This window comes from Alosa alosa, chromosome 10, assembly GCF_017589495.1.
Source record: "Alosa alosa isolate M-15738 ecotype Scorff River chromosome 10, AALO_Geno_1.1, whole genome shotgun sequence".
Taxonomy (NCBI): domain Eukaryota; kingdom Metazoa; phylum Chordata; class Actinopteri; order Clupeiformes; family Clupeidae; genus Alosa; species Alosa alosa.
In genome coordinates this window covers 17,363,262-17,387,538 of record NC_063198.1, presented here as the reverse complement: position 1 = coordinate 17,387,538, position 24,277 = coordinate 17,363,262, and the positions used below count along the sequence as shown (strand labels likewise).

At 40.2% G+C, this 24,277-nt stretch overlaps 2 protein-coding genes across 4 annotated transcripts; one reads left to right on the top strand and one right to left on the bottom strand.

Annotated features, from left to right (window-relative positions):
- The first annotated feature begins 1,336 nt into the window (after positions 1 to 1,336).
- On the top strand, positions 1,337 to 23,982 carry slc5a8l (solute carrier family 5 member 8, like). Of its 2 annotated transcripts, none has more exons than XM_048255574.1 (17): positions 1,337 to 1,371; positions 12,871 to 13,000; positions 14,067 to 14,321; positions 14,744 to 14,809; positions 15,121 to 15,172; positions 15,524 to 15,591; positions 16,575 to 16,729; positions 17,113 to 17,253; positions 17,846 to 17,975; positions 18,159 to 18,247; positions 19,493 to 19,605; positions 20,774 to 20,841; positions 21,077 to 21,163; positions 21,362 to 21,552; positions 22,271 to 22,374; positions 22,687 to 22,775; positions 23,443 to 23,982. In XM_048255574.1, the coding sequence occupies exons 3-17, from the start codon at positions 14,124 to 14,126 to the stop codon at positions 23,560 to 23,562; spliced, it is 1,671 nt and encodes a 556-aa protein (XP_048111531.1). In that variant the 5' UTR covers positions 1,337 to 1,371; positions 12,871 to 13,000; positions 14,067 to 14,123; the 3' UTR covers positions 23,563 to 23,982. The 2 variants fall into 2 exon arrangements, with proteins under 2 accessions (XP_048111531.1, XP_048111530.1); XM_048255573.1 differs by having other exon boundaries at positions 13,938 to 14,321.
- Positions 9,698 to 12,114, bottom strand: tshba (thyroid stimulating hormone subunit beta a). 2 transcript variants are annotated; one of them, XM_048255576.1, is made up of 3 exons: positions 11,795 to 12,114; positions 11,068 to 11,269; positions 9,698 to 10,004 (listed from the first exon to the last, which is right to left on the bottom strand). In XM_048255576.1, exons 2-3 carry the CDS (start codon positions 11,239 to 11,241, stop codon positions 9,723 to 9,725), a joined length of 456 nt encoding a protein of 151 aa, XP_048111533.1. In that variant the 5' UTR covers positions 11,242 to 11,269; positions 11,795 to 12,114; the 3' UTR covers positions 9,698 to 9,722. The 2 variants fall into 2 exon arrangements, with proteins under 2 accessions (XP_048111533.1, XP_048111532.1); XM_048255575.1 differs by lacking the exon at positions 11,795 to 12,114 and having other exon boundaries at positions 11,068 to 11,402.
- Positions 23,983 to 24,277: the final 295 nt, after the last annotated feature.

Here is a 24,277-nt window from a genome sequence, read left to right as displayed (position 1 = left end):
CAGTCATTAAATGTACACAAAACCTAATTTTTAGCCCCCATGGATGAAATTCTACGAAACTTGGCATACCCCCAGAGAATGCCAGGTCAATGTGGAAAAAAAAAAAAAAAGAAAAAAAAAACTTTGACAATCCCTATATGACGGCAGCTTCGCTAGCGGCGGTCATAATAATACAGTAATAGGCTACATCTGAATGTGGTGGGATTGCAGTTCATTGGCTTTACAGGACGATGGGGATTTGATATTGCCCAACTGATACGATGGATGTATGTATCCATTATCTTGGCCTTGATCATTGTAACGGGGGCGTTAGCTCTGGGGTGCGCTGGTGCAGAATTTGGGAATTGTTTTCACTCACCTGGTATGCAATCGGATATAAGTGGGAGTGGTGTGTTGGATTTGTTCCTGGCCTATGCTAGATAAACAAACCTTTAAAGAATGTTCAGACGTGTGGGTTTCAGGGAAGAACAACACCTATATTTCGCAGAATATAGAAGAATCTTTTCTTGAAATAGAATGGAACACCCCTACATTTTCCTAGAAGAATCCATTACTGGCTCCTGGGTTGACAAATGTGGGGAGTCTGATGATCAAGTTTAGAAAAAAAAAGGCACACTAAGGACGGTCCGCGGAGATTTTGTTCATTTTTACGGCTCTTTCTTTCTATGGCTAGGCTATGAGTGAAATCTGGGGAATGGAATCCCACAATGTTACCACTTGCGATTAAAACACCGTTTTGTTCATGCATTATTAACCTATGGTTAACCTACTTAATAATTATTTTATTCATAAGAAGTTAAGTTTACATTTTTGAGATTCTAGACAAATAAAAGCTACAAGGTAGGTACCGGTAATCAGCTCATTAGCTCAGATCAGTGGAGAACTACTTTGGGGGAAAAACTCAAGAGGGAAACAAATTAACCGAGAATTCGAAATCGAAATCAAAATTCCACAGGAGCTCCAAGCGTAGGCTTCGGGCCGCATTACACCACTCAGCTCTCATAGTCAAGTTCAAGTTGTTTATTGTCATGTAGGCCTACTCATAAAATAAATTATAGGTAACAAAATGCGCTTATCCTGGACAGCGGTATGTTTTGCACAAAGGCACAGGACATCACGTAGGCCTATCGTTCTCACATGGGCGTAGATTTAGGGTGGGGCGCTAAGGACTAGTCCTAATCAAAATTTTAAGATGACAAAATTGTCCCCACCAATATTTTAGCGAAATTATTTGTACTGCTGATCATTCCGACAGCCAGCACGACAATACAAGAAACGTCAGGGTTATCTGACACGCAGGCTACACGCATGGAGAATGCCAATGCACAGGCTACTTTGGCAGTCAAGCGAGCAGGTGTGTCAACGACAACGGTAAGTTACCAGGGCTGTCTGCCAATACATAGGCTACCCCATAAAAGGCCAAAGTAAAACATTTTGATATTCCCTTTGCCCTTCAGTATGTACATGTTTGCCCTTTTTTGTGGTTTGTAGATCAGCTATGCCACCCAAGAAGAAAGGGGACATACAAAGCTTTTTCATTATGCAGAGTCTAAGTAGGCAAACTAGCCATAGCCTACAAACTGGCGACTATAGTAACCAGGCTTTCAAATTCGGATTTTAGCCTACTGTGTAAAATAACATTAGCTGTTAGGATTACCCAGGATATTGTCACAGCTAAACCTAGCTTCTGCAATCTTTCAACCAAAGTTAGGAGTCATGCTGAATATGGGTGTGCCAGACGAGAGTCGCATAGGCTATAGCACAGTGAAAAGAAGCCACTACGCTGCCAATCTTGCAGTGTATTTGTGAATGTAGCCTGCACAATGCAAAGAAATAAAAGATAAACTAAGTGCATTTCCATAGAAATTAAAAAAACATTGCGAGACACCAGATATTTCTTCTATGATCTCATCCCATAAAGCTTTTCTTTGACTTGTTAGTTTTTTGAACATTTATTTTATCTAATGACATAGCAAATGATTAATTGAATCCACATATCCTTGCACTTGCGAAAACTATTTTTCACTAGCCTAAAACAATGAGGTCGCCAAAAACAATGACTTCAGACTTGACTTGCGACTCCACTCAAAAGATTTCAGACTCGGACGCTTCGAGACTCCTGAACAAGCTGTATTTCATGCAATTATTGCTTTTTTAATCTAAATGTATTCATGTATTTCTATCAGGGCTGTAGTCAAGACCACCTTTGTTGAGTCCAAGACAAGTCCAAGACCAGGACTAGTCGAGACCAAGTCAAGACCGAGTCCAAAGAGGTTCGAGTCCAAGACAAGACCGAGTCCAAAAAGGTTCGAGTCCGAGTCAAGACCGAGTCCAGGATAGGAAAAAAAGTCTTATGCATGACAGTATCAAGACAATCATTTTGGGTTATTATTATTATTATTATTATCTAAAAGCAAAAACAGTGTGAACACACCCAGGATTTGTAAGTGTAGCCATTCCCCTTCTCCAATATTATTATAGGGCTGTCAAATGATTCAAAATATATATTTTGAAATGAATTAATCTCGATTAACCGCAATTAAAAAGTTCCTAAAGACTATAGCTAGTCCACAAGCTCTAATATTGTTTGTACCACATGTATTGCACAATATTAACAATGATAAGCATGATATTAAGTTGGTATAAACAGTTTTCATTCCTTTGGAAATAGAAGCATGTAATGACATGATGCTAGCTAGACATTTTCTGTTTGCAATTAAAAGTGAATGATGAGCCTGAGCCAGTCACCTAGCTATCTGAATGGAATGTGTTTCAATCGGCATAATATGTGCTTCATGTAAACAAATTATTGAAGACTTCAAGACTCACCAGGTCCATTACACAAAGGCAAAGACATCTCTTCATATTTTTGTCCATTTTTCAAATCACAGTGAGTGCAGCCTACATGTCATACATGTTTATAACTGGTCAGTAGTGGAAATCGGATAAATCCGCAATCTCCTCTAACCTCGTCTTTGTTGCCTTCCTTTTATAAGTTTCTTATATTAAAAAGGAGATATCAATTATCATCAACAACTCCAAGCCAGCTGGAGCCTGCCAATCGTTTTCTCTCCTTCTCATTATTAGCTCAGACGCTCTCTCAATTAAATGGAGTACGTTCAAGTTGGATCTTAATGGAGAGGACCCGAAAAGTATCGTCTTTATGTAACTGTTGCTGTTGGTGCATTTTGACATTGTAAACGTTATCTAACAAGAGTGAAAAGCAGTTTGCAGTAAAGCTACTATTTGGCTAAATGTTGGTTCCTCTTTATCTTCAGCTAACTCCACAGACAGTAAAATAAACTCTCAGGCTTGCGGTTTTAGGTTTTGCGGTTTCCGTTACGTGACATCAGCCCCCCACAAAGGTAAACACTATTGAGTGTTTTGTAACGCATTATGTATTTCAAAATGAATCGCGGCGATTAACACGTTAATTTTGATGGCCCTAAAGACACCTGGACTCGGTCGAGACCAAAAGCCATATTTGGCAAGACCAGTGGCCGAGACCGAGACAAGACCAAGTCCAAATACTAGCGAGTCTGAGACAAGTCCGAGACCGTAGAAAAACGGTCTCGAGTCCGGACTCGAGTCCAAGACCGGACTCGAGTACTACAGCCCTGATTTCTATTTTATTGCAACATACAATATACACACGTCTTGTACTTTCTTACGCACTCCACAAGATGCTCCTCTCATATGACGCGGGAATCGTGCCTAAAACCTTCCGACCGTCCATCTGATCAACCAACCGATCGACCAACCGAACGTCATACCACCCGCCTTACTTACATGTATCAGAATAATTGCCTTTTTATAAGCAGCCTACATATACCTACATGCACCTACACGTATCCAACATGTGCCCAGAATTGGTGCAACATGTACTTCATGATGGATACATGTAGGCTTGTGTTGGAACATGAATACATGTAGGAAAACTGTACAATGTTGAAACTTCATTAAATGAACATTCCTTAGTCTATTTGTGTCGTTATTAGTGACAAGCTATTTTTATTGTTGCTTAAACTATTATGCGTAATAACCATGATATCTGCAAAACAGGACTAACAATATCTGCGAGATATGAGAAATGCCATAGGCTGGCCTTACCACATTTTCTCTTTCTTAGGCCTACATCAGTATGTTATGGAAGCATATGAGCCCACTTCAAATCATCTCCAAATATGTGATTATGTATCCTAGCCTATAGGCTAAGTTTAACAACATTTTATGGACAATATCCCTCGGACTGCAATTTGAATAGATTTTGCTGTGCTGTACTGTAAAAGTAGGGCTACGGCCATTTCTTAGAGTGACTTGAGATTAACATAGCCTAAATACTGTAATGTTGATACTAATAAAGATACGTTTATTAAGTAGGCTAACAAATGAAAAGTGTTTTCAGCTGAAATGGCATGAAGGCTATATGTGGACTGCCTGGACCTTTGAGCAAAACATCAGCAGACAGAGAAGCCCTCAGTGTAGCAATGCAGACTGCTCGGGGGTACCTGCTTATCCAACTATGGGTCGCCAGTCGACCTGACAGGCTTATCATCATAAATTCGCATTTATTTCAATTTGGCTATAGGCTACGATTAAAGTTCCTATGGCTCACAACTACTCGCAATATGCTATCGACACTAGTTACAGTTTTTCTCAGTCGCTTTGGTGCTTTTCTCACATCACTATTAACATTTGCACAGCAGTTAGTGCAATTCTCAAAACAATTAGTGCAAACTGCAAAACCTAGTGGATGACCTGCAAAAGCACGTCACTTGCTCAAAATGGATAGTCCATTCCTCAAAAGCAGGTATTCATGTCAATGAAACTGTCAGTGTCATCAAAATGAGAAGTCTTGACACCATTGTTTATGAACAAGATAGTCAAATGGCTTTGTCATGTTTTCATTATGACAGTTCTCTCAGTGTTTTCCAATGCAAAAAAAGGTCAGAACTCGGTGACACTACCTGAACATGCTCAAGACAGCACTATACAGTACTTGTACAGCCATTTGAAAACTACAGTAAAGCTACACATTGCTGTAGTTAGGTGAGTAAGGAGTACAAGACACTGAATAATGCATTTTACTGTATGTTCTTTGCAATTCTACAGCATTGTGACAGAATTTGATAACTAGTTCAACAATTTTGTATGTAATGACTCAAGCAATGAAATGAAGACTATTAGTTTTATTGGGAACTTAACTATTCAGCATTCATAAGTATAGTTCATTTTGACTGACATGACATAAGCAAAATGATAATGTTAAAAACAGCAGAGAATTGTATGAAAGCAACTGATACATGTCCAAAAGTATTTGCAATTTGTTCAGAGGAAGGAGAAATTGCTACTATGATGTGCACAAATGACTAAATGTTGTGGAGGTTGCACTAATAGTTATGAGAATTTTAATTCTGATCTGAAAAAAGCACCAAAGTTTTAACTGAAAAAAACTGTAACCACAATTTGTAGCCCTATTGGTCATGTTAAGCGTTACTTGCAATGTGAAACTAAAATCTAAGACAGTAGAAAATTATGTTTAAACATCATTTTCTACTGTCTGTGATTTTAGACAACAGACAAAAATGCACCAAAACAAAACCTAACGGAGAGGTAGCTACATTTGTTGTTGCATGATAAAGCAATGAACGTGCTGGTAGGGTTTTTGACATGACGCTTGATGGATCCACCGGGTTGGTAGGAAGGGAGGTTTTGGCATCATTCTTCGTTATAGACTCTCTCAGAATAAGTCCGCCCTCCGTAACTTCATTATCCATCCAACTTCCGGCGATTGTCTATGGAAATAACATGGCGTTTGAAAATATCATACCGTAAAACATCTGTAGGGTAGCGATGGGTGGGCAGATTGGCCGATGGCAGAAGTGTGTAGGCCAATCTGCCCAGCAGCTTTTTCTACTTTGTCACCTACAGAGTTTGACAGGCAATGCGATCTTTAAAAGCATGCATGTTATTTCCCCATAGACATTTGGACAATGGATCTGATGGATACGGCACTGTGTGAGGACTCTATTCTGGAGAGGTCTATAGAGCTGGTAAGTCCCGCCCATCCGCTAAACCCCCAGTGGACCTAAGTGAATGTGAGAAAATAATTATTTTCTGGTCCCGTTTAAATTGTGCCATGAATGTGAACATATGTTGTCTGTGAATTTTTAATATATTTTTTCATGTTACGAGTTTGACAGTATATTATATGAATCTTCGGCTATCAGTTGTGGAAAAGATATAACAAGAAAGACTACATGTCGCCTGTGACGTGAGCTAATCGCTAACATTAGCTGAGATGCTAGTTTTTGTAACGGCAGGAATAAACACACATGGTAACAAAAATATTCGAAACATGTCTAGCTTCACTCAACACATTAACACTATGAAACAGTGTGATTGTAAAGTTGTATGGTTCACTATGTTCAAAGTCGATCTTAATAACCCTCTACATCTCGACCAACTGATGGTTGTTATGGGAAACTAGGTGATCTGTCGCCTCGGAAAGTTGTAGTCCACAAAGTGCTCTCACACAAAGTTTAACCGCATCAAACTTCTACCCGGCCAATTGCATTTTTTACAATTAAAAATTTTATATTAAAAAATTCACAGACAACATGTGTTCACATTCATAGCAAAAATTAAACGGGACCAGAAAATAATTATTTTTCACATTCACTTGCATTAATTTTTTCAATCTAGAGGTCCAGCGGGATAGCGGAAAGTATGGACTTACCAGCTCTATACTCTCATGACACTAGCCCCATCAAATGTCTGTGCAATCAGCCTTACTTTATCTGTGTCACTCTTAGGTGAACAAACTCGTAGGCCTACACGATTTAGCACTTACACTGTAGCCCTCATCGAGTTGTGCTGCAATATTAGATTTCCCCAGCATGGCTAATTTGCACAACTCAGATGCTAGTGCTAGCCTCATGTTTTTTGCCTTCTCTGAAAATGTTTCATGTCACACACACCTACACTAGCCTACTCCAAACATCCCATTGTCCCCCAGAAGATCTGAAAAGCAGGCATGGAAAACAGAAAATTTTATTGCGTTTAGGACAACCAGAGCTTCTTATCAGACATATGGCCTACCACGAACGTGAAAATGTCCGATTAAATGACCGACTCTTGTCCTTTGTTTGTTGGTATACGATGTTAATGTCGGGCTGATCAGGTCCTAGGTCTTTGATAGCTAATTTAACTACAAACTCTTTCGAATGAGTTCTATTTGAGAAACTCCACACTATTGCACACACGCTGTTCACTCGCCATTTTTCAACTGTCTGACCTCACAAACTTCGTGCAGACTAATGGTGCTTTCTATTTGTCTTGTAAATCATCGTACACCCACTGCGTAAACATGTACGAATGAGTACAGGAACGCTGCTTTCTCTCGAGCCACGAGGGGCATTAGCAGGAGGCTAGTCATTGTTATTGTTTTGTGCTACATGTAGCCTCTAGCTAAGCGGCTGGAAAACAAATTGTTACATTTGTATTGCAGGCACAGCAAAACCGCAATGCATGAATTGGCGACCCGGATTGAAGCAGCAATGTAATCTAGTGTGTAAGAGCATTACATCAACATTAACATGACCAACACAGTACATATGCAAAAAAATACATGTCATCTCAGCTCAACTATGGGCAGCCATGTTTGTTGTAAGGTCGTGACGTCCACCTGGGGTACCCTCAAAGTACTGGAGAGGTAAAGTGGGCGTGCCTGCCCAAAATGCCGCAAGAAAGCTGGGTAATTTACACTTTCCAACTCGGGCGGCAGATTTACGAGACAAATAGAAAGCACAGTAATACAGTACAGTAGGCAGGGCATGATCTGCCTACCCGACCTTCTACTAACCGCGCCCTAGCTGCAGTTCCATTATCGTTCGACAGATTTACATAGACAAACAGCAGGCGCTGTTCAATTTCTTCAGGGCGTCACTGCCCTACCAGAAATGAAATGTAACGTTACAGTAGACCTACAACAACTATGAATATGATCAACGAGATCTTTGCGATCTTTTCGAAATGTCTTTGCAAATCATACAAAACTGTAACATGATTGAGTACTTTGCCACTGATTACAATAATAAACAAACAACATTTTATTTAAAAAAATATTTTGTGGATCTACTTTTCTAGTGGATGAATCGTTAGTAGGGCTCTGCCCCTCCTGCCCAAGTGAACGAGCCGCGTCTGCTATGAAGACCTATTGCTCTATATGGAGATATAAATTAGCTCAATAGCCCTTATGTAAATGAACTTGATAGCTGAGATTTACAGGAATTGTACATGGTAGAGGAAAGTTGTGGGGATTTCAGATGCTGTGCATGCTGTCATGTTTGTTCTTCCTGGAATACTGAGTGGTGCTGACTGAAACATGTGGCCCAAACACCAACCCAAACAGAGAGGTGAAAAATCAATAGGGAGCCATGTGCTTATGAGAGCAGTTAAACAATGACAACTGATCCGGGTTTCCACATGACAGCCCAGAGTATTAGCAAACATTAGTATCTGAGCTGGTGACTTATAAATAAACTCCAGCTGTCTTGCTGGAACCTTCACTGCCTGCTGTGGTGGGCACGTGTCCGGCCATACCCAAACATATCGAGGACCTTTGTGACACTTAGTGTTGATACTTCATCACTGACAGACAATAAGCTGTTAATAGGTATTAATAAAACACATTTTCAACCTATAGCACAAGTCAGCAAACCTAATAATCTAGCCCAAAGAGCAATTCAGTCTATTTTGCAGTTTTGTTGATTTTTTTATGGTATGGGCCAGATTTTGAGATCCAAACTTAGATATAAAAGAGTTTCGAGAGTGTAACTAAGTCCAGACAATAAAATGTGAAAGAGATGTGCTCTTTCATGTTTATCGTCCTCTTTATACTATCTTTCGGAAACACAACCTTTTTGACTTTATGGCTGTATGTTTTATCATCTTAAACTTCGGTCAGCCTTTTGTCTGAGACAGTTTTGTTAGGTTGTTAAATTGTGCTTTGGTACATGGCTTTCATGTGTGTCAGTGGTTTTATGCTGTTATGTGAATATGAACAATTATGGGTGTTCTTTCATGAGTTCATCTGTATATTATATTGATATAATGTTCTACTCATCCATATCTCAAAATCAGGCTTCCTACATTATGAAGGGTAAAACTTTCCACTACTCCAGAGCTGGAAAGCTACAGTGTGAGGCAGCTGAGGATGTAGTGTGAAGTGAGGAGTGGTTGAGTGACGTAGTGTCACAGGATGTGATTAATGCAGATTAGGCCGGGCTATTTGCAGTGTCCAGCTTTAATTGGCATCACATTCACAGTATTCTGTGGCACGGATAGACACACACAGCAGGGTGACTCAGAAACACACACATGTGACGTTTGACAGGGCTACTACGGGTCAATCCCTCCTAATAATAGAACTATAAACAATGCAATCACGTGAATGCCGGTAGAGAGGAGGAGGTGGTCAGCGGCGGCAGCAGCAAACACAATAACCATGGTGCACCCCTACAGATATCACAACAACTCACCCAGACGGCATTCTGTACATGTCTGAGCACTTAGGATTTCGTTTTCATTTAGAAACAAATCCACTCCTGCAGCCCACACAAGCAAGAACGCACAGTTCAGCAAATGTCATGCTATCAACATGAAACGAAACAAACACAAAATAAAACTACCCCCCTCTCTCACTCCCTCACTCTCTTCCCTCAGTTGTACTGGATGTAGTTGCTCTGGTCAGGGTAGGGGTAGAGATGCCAGAGGGGTTTGGAGCACTGGCCACTGCCCACGCTGCGAGTCTTGTGGGCGCAGACGTCACTGTAGGTGCTGCAGGTGCCGCAGTGGCAGCTCCGGGCCATGGGGTAGGTGAAGAGGGAGTCGGCGTGGCTGGCACAGCCGGGCAGCACCGCCGTGTGGTACTCCACTTCCTGGTAGGTGCAACCCCTCTGATGCAGGAAACGAGGCCCAGCCAGCTCTTTCACGTTGCTGTCCTGTTTTGGAGTGTTTACATGAGTTCACGCATATGGATGTATAAGACAAACACACACACACATCCACACACACAAAGACATAAAAATAGGTATGACATGACAGTTCCATCACTAAAGTTAGGCATAGGCTCTTACTGTCACAAGCCTGGCTATATAATATATGGTCAAGAGTCAGGTTTGGTACCCCAGAGACCTGGTTTCAAGGCCGGGTATGCTGAACAGTGGAAGTAGGCCAGATTATGTATGGTCAAGGATAGCACAGAAACTTGCATATCATTAGATATGCAGTAACTCAAGTGTACAGTTGCATAACTAGGCCTTATAAAACTTGTTTTGTTTTAAGGTTACAACATTGCTTTTTGTGTGCAAGCAGGGAGGAAATTTCCAAATACAACACAGAAAAATGTCACAGAAATGGTCTTTTCCAAGATCTCTCAGGTAAAACAATGTGTATAGATAGATCAAATTTCTTCTTTAAATTCTCCCAGGCATTTGGTGTGGTGTCAAAAACGCTCCTCCTGCATAGCATGAATTGAGCTGCGTCACCGAGACCGTGATGATATTTCTACTTTTCCATCAGGCATCCACTGTTCTGTCCCCTGAATTCCTCACATTCGTCTGTTGAATTCACACACAGGCACTCACACACCCACCAAAAAGGTTGCCATGCAAGACTAACAAGCTCATGGAGGCCCTGACGTATGCTGAAGGGCACTTTGACATGGAGAGGCATTTTCAGTCAGGCACCTCTTCATTATAGGCAGCGTCTCTAGGTAACGATTATCTAACACAGTGGATGCCAGCGTGTCAGCATTCAGACATGCCATCATTCAGTTAAAGTGAAGAATCAAAGTGACAATAACAATTCTAGATATACAATAAAGTGACAATAACATTCATAGATATACCACCACCCTTAGATATAAGATAAGATAAGATAAGACTTTATTTAATCCCACACCAGGAAATGTACTTGTTATAACACCATCCACAAAGAATGTCAACACCATAGACATGTCAGTATTCACAGATATGAGTGGTGGGCGCTGGTGCAGGCTCTTACCCTGGAGAAACAGAAACCCATGCAGATGGTGGTGTTGATGGCCACGCAGAAGTCACACTCGTGCTTCTCCACGTACAGCGTGTACTCGGTGGGAGCACACATGGGCAAGGCCAGACGGAGGAGCAGACACAGCACGGTGCTGAGAAAGGCAGACGCAGATCCTGACGCAGCCATCACCACCCGCAGCCTATACACCACACAACTGTTGGTGGAAAACATGACAGAAAGATTCAACAAAACCGTCACATACTATTATGATTTCAAATAGAGGTGTGTTTACACTGACTGGCATGAGTCATATCATTGTCATTGTCATTTTTGTAAATAGATGTGAAAAAATATTGCTGAGAATGATTTATAAAGTCACAAATAAAGATTGGCTTTGTCATATGTGACATATAAGTCACATAAGCCCTACTATATTTTAATAAAATGATAATTATAATAATAATAATAAATAATAATAATAATACATTTTATTTGTTACATAGTGCCTTTCAAAGCACCCAAGGTCGCTTTACACACTAGACATTTACACTCAAGACAAAAGATGCCGGACGGAGTGGCGTAGTCGCCAGCGTTCCCGTGACACCAAGACAAACAAACAAATTTACAAAATAACAATTGACGCACAAGACAAAAAACGTTATATTATAAAAACGTTCAAAAAGTTAACCAAAGCACGACCCTGGGCTTTCTTTCAGAGGTTTGCACGCATCCCACTCACCTGGGTGCCTACACTATTCTGTCTCTGTCAGGTGCTTCCGGTGCTTTATACCTCTACTCTAATCCCACTTTATCCCTGGCATCCCTTATCTCCCTGCGCTTAAAAGACTCCGCAGGACAGGGACCTGCGTTCCCTTGTCATGGTAACCTACACCCACCACTGTGACCTCATAATGAGCTAAGACGCTGAGAGCGGCGGCCCAGGCATCTGGCAGCAGACATTGTAATGATGTTTAAATTACCACTTTTTTGAAAGGCTCCTGCATCATGGGAAGTGAAAAGAATACAGTTTTAAGTATTTACTGTAACATATAAATTGATTGGATTATGAAAGCAAAGAGTGAAAAAATGAAAAACACATTTAAGAATTGAAAACAATCTGACAAATACTGAATTTGTTCAGTAATTCACGGTACCATACTATATAAGAAGACGGTATAAAATTAACTATCATTATTATTTTGTATCATTCGTTTTTTGCTGAATTTTAAGCATATGTATGCATGTGTGTTTGTCAGCATTGTTCCTTTTGCAATAATAACAAAAAATGCCCAGCCCATATGCTAATGAATTAACAACAGTTTAAAGTAATCACAATTACAAAGTAATTAGCTAATAGGGTAATTCGATATCCAGAGTTTCATCTTTTAAAGAATGGATAGGAATGATGTCCTGCAAGTTCTGTCCATGTTACATCATATCATTAATGCACACATCACATCAGAAGATACAGCTCATCTCAATGATATTTTTGACTGCATGTGCTGCAAAGTATATCAACACTACAGGCTCTGTAGGGCAGTTATAAAAAACATGTGAATATCTCTATAATGGTATTGAATGTAATTGTACAGTAATAATGTAATACGGTTATAAAATAACTGAGCTTGAGGTGTCTCAAAAAGTAATATTCACTGATAAAATGGGCCTCTGTCAACTCTCGAAGTGGCTTCACAGTTTGGTTAATGATTTTTTTCACAAGAGTTCATTTCCATTTGCATAACATGGAGCCTGTTACTGATTGTAGCGGTTGTTTCTCAGTGGTTGTTTCTCATTTACTCTTCTCTGTGATACCAGCTTCAGAAACGTGCCTGACCTGGCATCACTCCTCCTCACAACCACAAATGTCCCTCAAGACCAGCAAAGAGTGGTCAGGCATTTCAGGCATTCTACAGAGAAAGACCCGACCGCTAAACTTCCTTTCACCGTAAGTCATCAGAGCATCTTCTGACAACCAAATCAGTGTGGCTAAGAAGAAATGTCTTCACTGTTATCACATGTTTTTTAACCTTGCTGGTGACAGTCATGTTGCTATCTTATCAGAAATGGCATTAATAAGGTGCAGGCACCCATAAATATGTGCTTCGATGATCTTGCCAAGAACAGTTGACATAATCAAGTTCGAGGTTCTGTCTTGAATAGAAGCTGTCAGTCTGCATCGATTCAGTTGAGCAACTCAAGCTGAACTTAATTTATGAACCGGGCTATAAAGGACTTATTTCTTTTACTATCTCAAAGGGCGGAGAACAACATTTGTATAGTTTGTCCTTGAGGGATTATTAACTAAAGCCTTTTCTCTGGTCAACCCAAAAACACGGAGTGTTCGTACACTCTTCTAAGACAGACACAAAGATCAGCTTCCGAAACTTCCGAAGCCCGTTCTACAGGACTAAGGAATTCCAGGACACTAGGATACACTGGATTGCCACTATTTATATATTCATTATCAGTTGAAAATCAGCTTTCTGCACACAGGAGCCTGAGTTCTTCAGAGATATTTCCAGGACCATGACTAGTGGACAATGACCTGCAGAGGAAATATTTAATTTTTGTGTCTCTCCCTAGGTGGATGCTGTTATTTATTTTTAAGAGTTACTGTGCTAATGCATTTACTTTGCAAGCTGAAAGTATATTATTTATCATGTAAAGATTCACAAGGATGATATTATCGATTTCCACATTTTATCTAAGTTGAAGAAGTGTATTTATTGGAGGCTTTTTAAAGTTTTACATTTTGAAGCACCTTGAAACACTTTTATCTGCTCAGTTGTATGACTGTGAGACTGTAACTTAAAAACTTGAAAGATATAAAAAGAAGTTGTTTTTGAATTTGTAAGGGAGATAAAAAAAAAAGCCTTTCATAGTTAAAGGTCTGTGCTGAGGTGCTGACCAGCAGAATGACGGGTGGTGGCCCTGTGGCCCTCTTCTCGGTATGGGACTATGTGGTGTTCATTGGCATTGTGTTGGCGGCCGCTGCCGTGGGCCTCTTCCAGGCCATCCGCAGCCGCAAGAACACCAGCAGTGAGGAGTTCCTGCTGGGCGGCCGGCAGATGACCGCCGTGCCCGTGGCCATGTCGCTCACCGCCAGCTTCATGTCGGGCATCACCGTCATTGGGACGCCGGCCGAGGCCTATCGCTACGGCACGGCATTCTGGCTGTTTGTCTTCTCCTACGCCATTATGTCCATTTTCAGCGCAGAGGTGTTTGTCCCGCTGTTTTATCGACTGGGCATCACCAGCACCTATGAGGTAAGCAGGACAACACTGCAGAAATGACCATCTGCCAGCAATACAATGCAATGCCAAAAAATAAGTGGCAGTGGCGCTTTCTCTCACTGCTATTAGTATATTTTATTAGTTAAAAATGAACAGTAATAATAAAGAATTGTAACTCAACCTTTGGTATTTACATTTTAAGTTGAAGTTAAAGTTAAAGTTAAAGTTGACTGGTATTTAGCAGATGTTTGTATCCAAAGCATTCTTATCCAAATAATCCAGTCTATAAAGTCAGTCTATAAAAATAAAGTGATCATTTGTGACAGTTAGTAAGATTTTCTTTTGTTTAAGAAACTTTCGGGAAGTGTGACCGAATGATATGCATTTGGACTACACATTAATCAATAACTGCTCCTTTGTTACTGAGTGAAAATGACCTTATGTTTCCTTTGTAGTATCTCGAGATGCGCTACAATAAAGTGATAAGAGTGATTGGAACCTCCATGTACATCACTCAAACAGTGAGTGTTCACGAAAACATTTGGAAAGCACTCCACAAGCACATGTTGATGTTTGCCAAATGGCAGATAAGCGTGATGACTATTCAGAGGAGCCCTGGCCCCATGGAAGGTTTAAGGATAGGCACTCACAGAGATTATCTTGTTTCAGAAAGAAAACATTCCATTCCATTTAGTCTGATTGATTCCAGTGTTAATAATTCACATTTCAGTGAAACATTGAAACAAGGGGACAAATTGTAAAAAGTAAAAAAAAACACAACAACAAACAAGTGTGTTCAGTCAATCATCTAATTGTTATTATGTCTCTGTAGGCTCTGTACACAGGCATGGTGATCTACGCTCCAGCGCTTGCCTTAAATCAAAGTGAGTCATGGCAGAGACTGTAATTTCCTTTTGTGTTGAAGTGCTATCATCACATTTGGAAGTAACACAAGTCAATGACCTTTCCAGACAGCTTCTGTGATAAAGTGTTTGAATCACTATTCTCACTATTACTCTACCTATGATAACATCAGAGTCAATGACTTATTAACCCACAATCAAGTAAATCACTGTTCTATGTAATCTGTTTTGTGTGTTCTAAAAAAAGACATGATTGTGGTTTGTGTGAAGTCATCTTAAATAACACCCAATAGTATTTATATCTTTGCCTTTTCAGTTTGAATAGTTTTGAGATGTCGTAAACCTGTTGGTCTCTGGTGTTCTTTTTAACAGTCACAGGGCTGGATCTATGGGGTGTTCTGGTAGCAACTGGGGTGGTCTGCATAATCTACTGCACCTTGGTAAGTTACGGGGTTGAAAGGTTCTATTGTAAACCCTGCAAACTGATCCAGATTTGAAAGTGTCTTTGTCTCAGAGTACACATCCTGTCAATCTCAAAGCCAACATATCAAAGATTATGGTGCTTTCTCCAAGAAACTAAAATAGCTTAGCAGTCCTTTTTCTGATACTGTACATTGTGAGATTTAATAAGCCATAAAGTGCAAGGGAAAGTGCACTGTCATGAATCATGTTAACTAGGTACTTAGCATGCACAGACTTCAAGAACATATAATGCATAATTTCATAATGATTGTTAAAGGCATTAAATCTGACTTTCTTCCATCCAAATTCATATGGTATATTTAGCACTATATCAAAATCTCATGAACGGCTCATTTGTTGGCTCTGTATCTTATAAATACTGATAGCTTCTTCTTGGAGGTGTTGTGTCACACAGCAACTTGGTAACACTTTACTACCTGGATAGTCCGCCCACAGAGACTGAGATCAGCTTGTCACCTTAACCAAATCCAACCTCTATTATTAACCTTAACCATACATTGTAGTTAACAGTGTTATCAGATAGTTTGTTGATAATCTGGGGCAACTACGTCAGCAACTTTGTTGGTTGCAATGCAATTTCCATTGCCAACCAACTAAATTGCTACTATGGTTTTGGAAAACGCACCCCTGAGCATCTGTAGATGCTCTGTGGTTGGATCGCCTTCATACAATACAAAGTCAACTGAGAGCAATGAAATGCTTTATCCTCCAGTGAACGTGTCTTTCAAAGTTGACATGTTGTGTGCCTGTAGTCTCAATTCAAGTTTTCTTTGCAAATAAAAGGCAAGCATAATATATTATATATATATAATTATATACAATTATATATATATATATATATATATAATAATAATTGTGAATGTAAAACGAATAAAACAACAACAAAGCAATGGTTTACATTTTAGTAGACAGCTCTGACTAGCTTGAGGGTCCTGTGCAGGGGGGTCTGAAGGCGGTGATCTGGACGGACGTATTCCAGATGGTCATCATGCTGGTTGGGTTTGTGGCGGTGATAGCAAGAGGAGCTGTGCTGCAGGGAGGCCTGGGGAACATCTGGAAGGATGCCGGGGACGGAGGACGACTTGAGACTTTTGAGTGAGTCCATCACCATGATGACCATGGCCACGCTGGCCTGCACCTTTTATTGTCCATTTATATTGCCATTGGTTTGGTACTGATCTATTCATTGTCCTCCTCCTCCTGGAAAATGGCTACCTAGCATACTTTCCATCTGAATGCTCTTGATATAACAACAAAAAATAGATCAGATAGGATATATAGCATGGACAGATGAAAAATACACAATATGGTGGAGCCCTTGAAACAATAAAGAGAATCAATCACCAACCTGACCTGAGACTACAGGTAGGATGTATCAGGTGGTGGGAAAATGAATCACTATACCCTTCTAGACTCTGTAGACACACTGGGATTTTAAATAATTGTATTAGTCTTTGGACCTGAATGTCTGTTTGCAGCTTCAATCCAGACCCTCTGCAGCGACACACCTTCTGGACCATAGTGGTGGGCGGGAGTCTCATGTGGACGTCCATCTACTCCATCAACCAATCCCAAGTCCAGCGCTACATCTCTTGTCGCACCATGACACAAGCGAAATTGTGAGTTGCATGGGAGCTGTAAGGTCAGAGGTTATGGAAATGACAAGATCATAAAGTAAATATATTTGCCCTGATCCAAGGTGTGGCTGGTTTAATATGCAACTTTAATTATGAAACTTTTGGGCAGCCGTGGCCTTTGGGCAGCCGTGGCCTACTAGTTAGGGCTTCGGCCTTGTAACCGAAGGGTTGCTGGTTCGATTCTTAACCAGTAGGAAAAATGTGGGCAGGGAAAGTGGTTGAGCACTGCTCTCCTATGCCCACATCCACGGCTGAAGTGCCCTTGAGCAAGGCACCTAACCCCTCACTGCTCCCCGAGCGCTGCTGTAGCAGGCAGCTCACTGCTCCGGGTTAGTGTGTGCTTCAACTGAGTGCTGTGTGTGTTTCACTAATTCACAGATTGGGATAAATGCAGAGACCAAATTTCCCTCACGGGATCAAAAGAGTACTGTATAAATATACTAACAATATATATCTTTTTAAAATATATTTATATATAAAAACAAACAAAAAACTATTGTTAGTATTGCTTTATTGTGACTATAAATTCTGTTTATAATAATATCCTTTTGTTCTTATACCCGTGTTTTATCAGGTCTTTGTATGTGAACATGGTAGGACTCTGGGTGACCGTTTCCTTAGCTATGTTGTCTGGTCTGACGATGTACTCCATTTACAAGGACTGCGACCCCCTGACCAGAGGTGATGTGGGCAATATGGATCAGGTAAATCCCCAACCTTGTCTAACATATCTCAATATATCACAATAATCATGCTCTCAAATACTTTTGCATTGCAATAGGTAACATGATATTTCTCAAAGCATTGGTCCCTGTGCATTCACACAAATGTTTATGGATGTTTATAGAGATCTTTCTGTGTCTGCTTGTGTGTTTGTGTTGAAACAGCTTCTGCCGTACCTGGTAATGGACATATTAGCAGAATTCCCAGGAATCCCTGGTTTGTTTGTGGCAGCAGCCTACAGTGGCACGTTGAGGTGAGAGTTAAACAAAATAGCATCTGAAACATCGCAACGCAAGTGGAAAACAGCCTCTTTGTGTCGTGTGTTCAATTTTCCAATTATCTTCTCAAGTTAAAGCTATCTAAGAGCTGCTGTTAATGATAACTGGTAATGTGTGAACATGAACAAACATGTTTTGTGAAATTTGGCACTGTCATCATGGTGAGTTCAGCACACACATATGTGGAACATTACACTAGTGCTAAGAAATCTGTAATTTGAGATGATTACAATGTCAAGTTTGTGTCCAGGCTTGTCTTACTAGGGGCAGTCTATATGCTGCAGATACATGATTGGATGATACAAATAAAAGCATACTTTGTGTACAGTTCACCAAAAAGCTTATTTTGCCTACCCTTGATAGATATACAGTGCCTATAAAAATTATTCACCCCCCCTCCCTATGGATATTTCCCCTTTCATTGCTTTAATACATTTAATCAATTTAATTGGCCATTTTTTACAATATTTTACAAAAATCCCCTCTTTAATGTCAAAGTGAAAGCAAATTTGAGCAATTGTAAGGAATGTGAGGAATATGGCAAATGTGCAAATCTGCCTAGAGCAGGCCGTGACCACAAACTGAGTGACTGTTCAAGAAGAATAATGGTGGAGGAGGCCACCAAGGCCCATATGACAACTCTGAAGAAGTGGAAGAAGAGATGGGAGAAACTATGCATACAACAACTTTTGCCCAAGTTCTAATCAAAAATCAAAGCTCTATGGATGAGTGTCAAAGCTCGTATCAAATCTCAATTAAAGTTCACCCAAAGACATGTGGGAGACTCCAAGGTCAAATGGAAGAAAGTTCTGACCCCATCCCCTTCCAACCTGACAGAGCTTGAGCAGTATTGCAAAGAAAAATGTCAAGACGTGCAAACCTAACTAAAAAAGGCTCTGAGCTTTAATTGCGACCAAAGGTGCATCTACTAAAAGGGAGTGAATATTTATGCAATTGCTTATTTTGCATTATAATTTTGTAGAAATCTGCTTTCACTATGACATTAAAGAGTTTTTTTTTAATTTTGTATTAAAGAATTGAAAAAAAATCCACTTATAAAGGCAGTAAAATGGAAAACTTTTTATAGGCACTATATCCTTAGCATACATACACTGTAGACAGTCTTTACATGTACCTCAACTAAGCAAAACATTTTAGTCTGTGTTTTTTTAAGTGAGAGTGCAAGTGAAAAAGTGTGTTGAATGTGATTCATGTTTCAGTACCGTGTCGTCCAGTATCAATGCCCTGGTGGCTGTGACCGTGGAGGACTTTGTGAAGCCCTTCCTGCCAAACATGTCTGACAGACATGCGTCCTGGATGAACATGGGGCTAAGTAAGTGATATTTCATACTTTACAAACAAACAACAACAAGCACCAACACATACCCTGAGTCATTCTGCAGTCTGATCTCATTTGTTGGATTGGTGCTTTAAGCCGGTTAGTGCCTGGCATTTGAGATCCCAGGCTGCATTCATCTAAGTGGTGTAATTACTGGGCTTTGGAAAGTTTGGAAAACAGACAGATGGAGTTTTCAAACAAAATTTCTCCAACTAATCCCACCATCAACTGAGTATAACTTATGACACTGCCACTCGCCTTTCATGTGCAAAGAATGGGGTCATTTTCTCATCCAAGTGTATCAAATGTTTAAGTTACCACCCAGGTGAAAATCTAAGATGTCAATCATGTTTAAAGGAGAGGACACTTCCTTACTCAAGAGAGGGGGCACTGTAGGGTACCAAGAAAGCTTTGACCACCTCTGAGTGCAAGTGTTTTGCCTCGTCACTCCGTGCACAAGCTCAAACCTCGTTTGCCCACGCCACTGGACACATGATAACAGAATAATGTATAACTGTGAATCAGGCCAATGGTGTGAGCAGCAACACAAATATTACCTCATGAAATGTCTCTGTCTCTCTCTCTCTCTCTCTCTCTCTCACACACACTATACGCACACAAACACACATTAAATTATATTACATTACATCTATCTTTTCCAACCTAAAAGTCTCGATTTGGTGTTTCCTCAACCCCCAAAACCCAAACCGACTGCAATCCCTGGCGTAAGAGTTAAAACTGTCAGACAAGTCAAGGGATTTATGATGCTATAATGACACTGTCATTCAGGTAGCTAGATGGTAGGTCAGCATGAAAGGAAATTTGTATAGAGGTTCTTTATCCATTCTAAGACAAAGTTGTGAATGCAAATACTGTGTGTGCACTCCAATGACTTCAGAAGCATATCACAATACTAAACCCACACAGACAATGATGCATTTGTATCAGCGTGCATGAGTAATATGAGCCAGCTACATTCCTGGAGAAACTATATCAGAGAGAAAATGACTAGCAGATGACATTTATCCTTTCATACAAATAAGCACACAAAAAAACCCTGAAGGCAGTAACATAGGATATTGTCTGTAAAAACACATTAAAACAATGGATGGTGTTTTTGTGCCTATCTCTGCTAATGTGTTCATGGTTTGTTCTTGAACAGGTGTTTTTTTTGGTGGAGTATGCATTGGGATGGCAGCAGTTGCTTCACTGATGGGCAGTATCTTGCAGGTAACATTCCTCTCTGAAACTCATACACACAACTCATTTACAAAAGGCACAGGATCATATCAGATTGTGACGGTGTGGCGTACAGTGGGAGTGCTGTCCTTGGAACAGAATATGCTATCAGAGGAACCTTGCTCTCTAAATGAAGGTCATCATCGCCATCTGCTGGCTCATGCACATAATAGCAAGGCTTTCTTTTTTCCTCTTTTCTCCACATCTCCCCTAATTCCCCCTCAAGGCTGCGTTGTCGATATTTGGAATGATAAGTGGACCACTGCTAGGACTATATCTTCTGGGCATGTTCTTCCGTTGTGCCAATTCAACGGTAAGGATTTATTCACACAATGATTAACCAAAGATACACAAAAGATTATCTGTAGCTACACACATAGTGTGACATTTCCTTAATACACTGATGGCTAGAGATCTGAATACATACTTTGTACATTGTGTTAAGTATATGATGATGATCTCATGATAAGTTTTATACATGCTGACCTTTGTTCTTGGGGGAACTCTGTAGGGAGGACTAAGTGGGCTGATAAGTGGCCTGGTCATCACTCTCTGGGTAGGCATTGGAGCTCAGATCTACCCCCCTGGTCCAGATAAGACAAACCCACTCCCTCTCACCACAGCTGGCTGCATCGTGGACACAAACTTCACCACCATGAGTCCATGGACAACAACAATGGATCTCACTACCCCAGTGCCCAGGTCATGCTCCTGAAATAGGCCTTTAGATAGAAGCCAAAAGACATTGCACAACTCAATGCACATAACTGAGTACTTGTAAAGATAAGATAAGATAAGATAATATAAGATAAGATATTATTATATCCCACACCGGAGATATTTACTTGTTATAATATCCAGAGGATGGATCCAGCAATAATAAGAATAAATAGCAGACATATTAATGGTGCTTAAGCGATGTTGGGTAATGTCACTTCTGTTGACATTCAAACAAAACAGAGAGCTAGCTTGCTACTCCCTACCCATCCCTCCCGTAAAATTGAAACTCTCCTAACCGTGCGATTGGCTGGAGCAGTTTGTTATGTTTTTATGGTCCAGGCTGGGCCAAGTTGTTTTTGTTGCCGTTTTTGGAGCCTGGGCTGTCCACAGAGACCGTGTTTTTTTATAGTGTATTCAGGGCACATGCAGCTAGCGGATGATGAGGCGATGTTTGCTGTATGTGACAAAAATGTTTTAGCTTAGAAACCGCATAACATCGCTTAGACCACATCTAAACAATAAGAATTAAAAAATAGATTGTTGAATAGTGCATATTGAGCCAGTGCAGTGCTTCATGACAGTGGTATGGTTTATGGCTTATATATCTGAACTCAATAAGAACACCAGATGAAAAGTGACCTAATGATGGACATGATGGAAGCATAAAGTTGTGATTCCTACCTTGTGTCCATACCCACAGGCCGCCCCTTGCAGACAGCTGGTACTCTCTATCCTACCTGTACTTCTGCCCTCTAGGCACAATCATCACCATCATGGTTGGTCTAGTAGTCAGCCTTGCCACAGGTGAGTCTCCTTCCCCCAGGTGAAGCTTAGCTACCCTCTCTGATATGCAGCTGGTCCCTGTTTTTGGTATCTGCAATCTTCGGGCATTTAACAATGTCATAGCTATCAAAACAATGTTTTGGCCAACACATGTTTCAGATGCTAATCTCTTGAAATATGCATGCAAGAGGGACTAGCTGCATATTACTATTACATAACTTGTGCAGTAATTGCTGATACCACTGAACTCAAATGTAACTGAAAGTGAGCGTCTGCAAATAACTGGACTGTTAGGAGGACCTATTCGTGCTCATAGTCATTTCTCCCTTACAGGTGGATGCAAGAGAGAGAAGCTTCGTCCAGAGCTCTTCATTGGCAAGAGGGACCTGATCTGCTTTGGCTGTAACAGACACTCCACAGAGGTACAGCAACCCCCCCACACACACACACAAATTCCTTGAATTCTAGAAAAGTGCTATCAAACACCTGTCAGGGGGTTTTATGAAACAGTTTAGTGGAGCTGAAGGGGGCTCATCGGAGCTACAAGGGTAACTGGTCTTAGCTGGCAGTTAACAGGACCACAACAGACTTCAGATTGATGGAACGATTGTTCTATGTAAATCATGAATTCCTTAAATGTTACATATTTTACCCCTTTTTTCCTATAATAGTTTAATAGTTTCTTGAGGTCTTAGTAAAACTTAGTATCATACTTTGGTCAAAATACCAAAAGGAAGAAGCTCTGTTTAGAGTGAAAGCATATTACATGATGGCTTTGCTTTGATATGTTGGTAGCAGTCTTGAGCTTGCATAAAAGCAAACTTTAGCGGAAACCTGGTCCAGATAGGTAAAATGAAAGTGATTTTATTCAACAAGCTTCCCTTCTTGATATCATGAAGGGAAGAGTTCTGAAGGGTTCACTCTGGCTCTCTGAATCATGTTTCCAGCCTAGGCAGCCCATAATCAATCAATGTGGTTTTATTTCTGTGTTCTTGAATTGTGTGCTATCACAGATACCCAAAGACATGCGTAACTTCCGGGTGAAAGTACATAAAAAAATGTTTTTAGTTTTGTTTTCTGTCGGTACAGACTTCTGAACTCACAGAGAAGGTACATCCTGATGGCAAGCAGGGAATTGACAACCCGGAGTTCAGCGACATCGAACTGGAGAAAAAAGAAAAGGACATGGACACGATCACACGGTTCTGAAGGGCCAAGACCAGCCAAAGCCATCTGGACATCGACAAACGCCACCTATCACCATGGACTCCACCCTGTATTGTTGAAGCAATTTGACACTCTATGCCTCTCTAATGCCAGTTAATCATTACACATGATTCTTTCCTGTAAATGAAACCTGAATTGCACTGCACTTTGTGTTCCTGGGCATACCGACTGCACTTTGACTCATTGGGTGTTGTTTTTTTCTGCAAAGTATTAAATATAGAATTTAAAAAGTAAGGACATTTAAAAAATATGGGGCATATTTTTATGATTTTATTATTTAAATTAGCATATTTGGAATGTCAGGGTGGTGCAAACATTCATAAAATGTTTATTTTGAATTGAAGAGTGAAACGTTTGTAAATCCCTCTCAAATATTGATTAAAAACAGCTACTTTCTCTTCACTGTTGGACTTGTAAAGATTACGTGTCAGGTGGTACAATCAATGTAAAACTAAGAAAAAAAATATTTAAATATAAAACTCTTAGATTTTAGTGTAATTATTGTAATTTTGTGTAATTTTCATGTGTTTTGAGGGGCAAAATTATTTATTTAATCTTAAATGTTTTATATCATAGTTTTTATTATCAAGAATAAATTTGGGAAGAAGTTGCTGTCTCATTAACTGAATGAAATCACTCACTACTAATAGACAAAGCACAAGTTCAAACTCTTCGAAGGCTTGTGATACTACAGTGT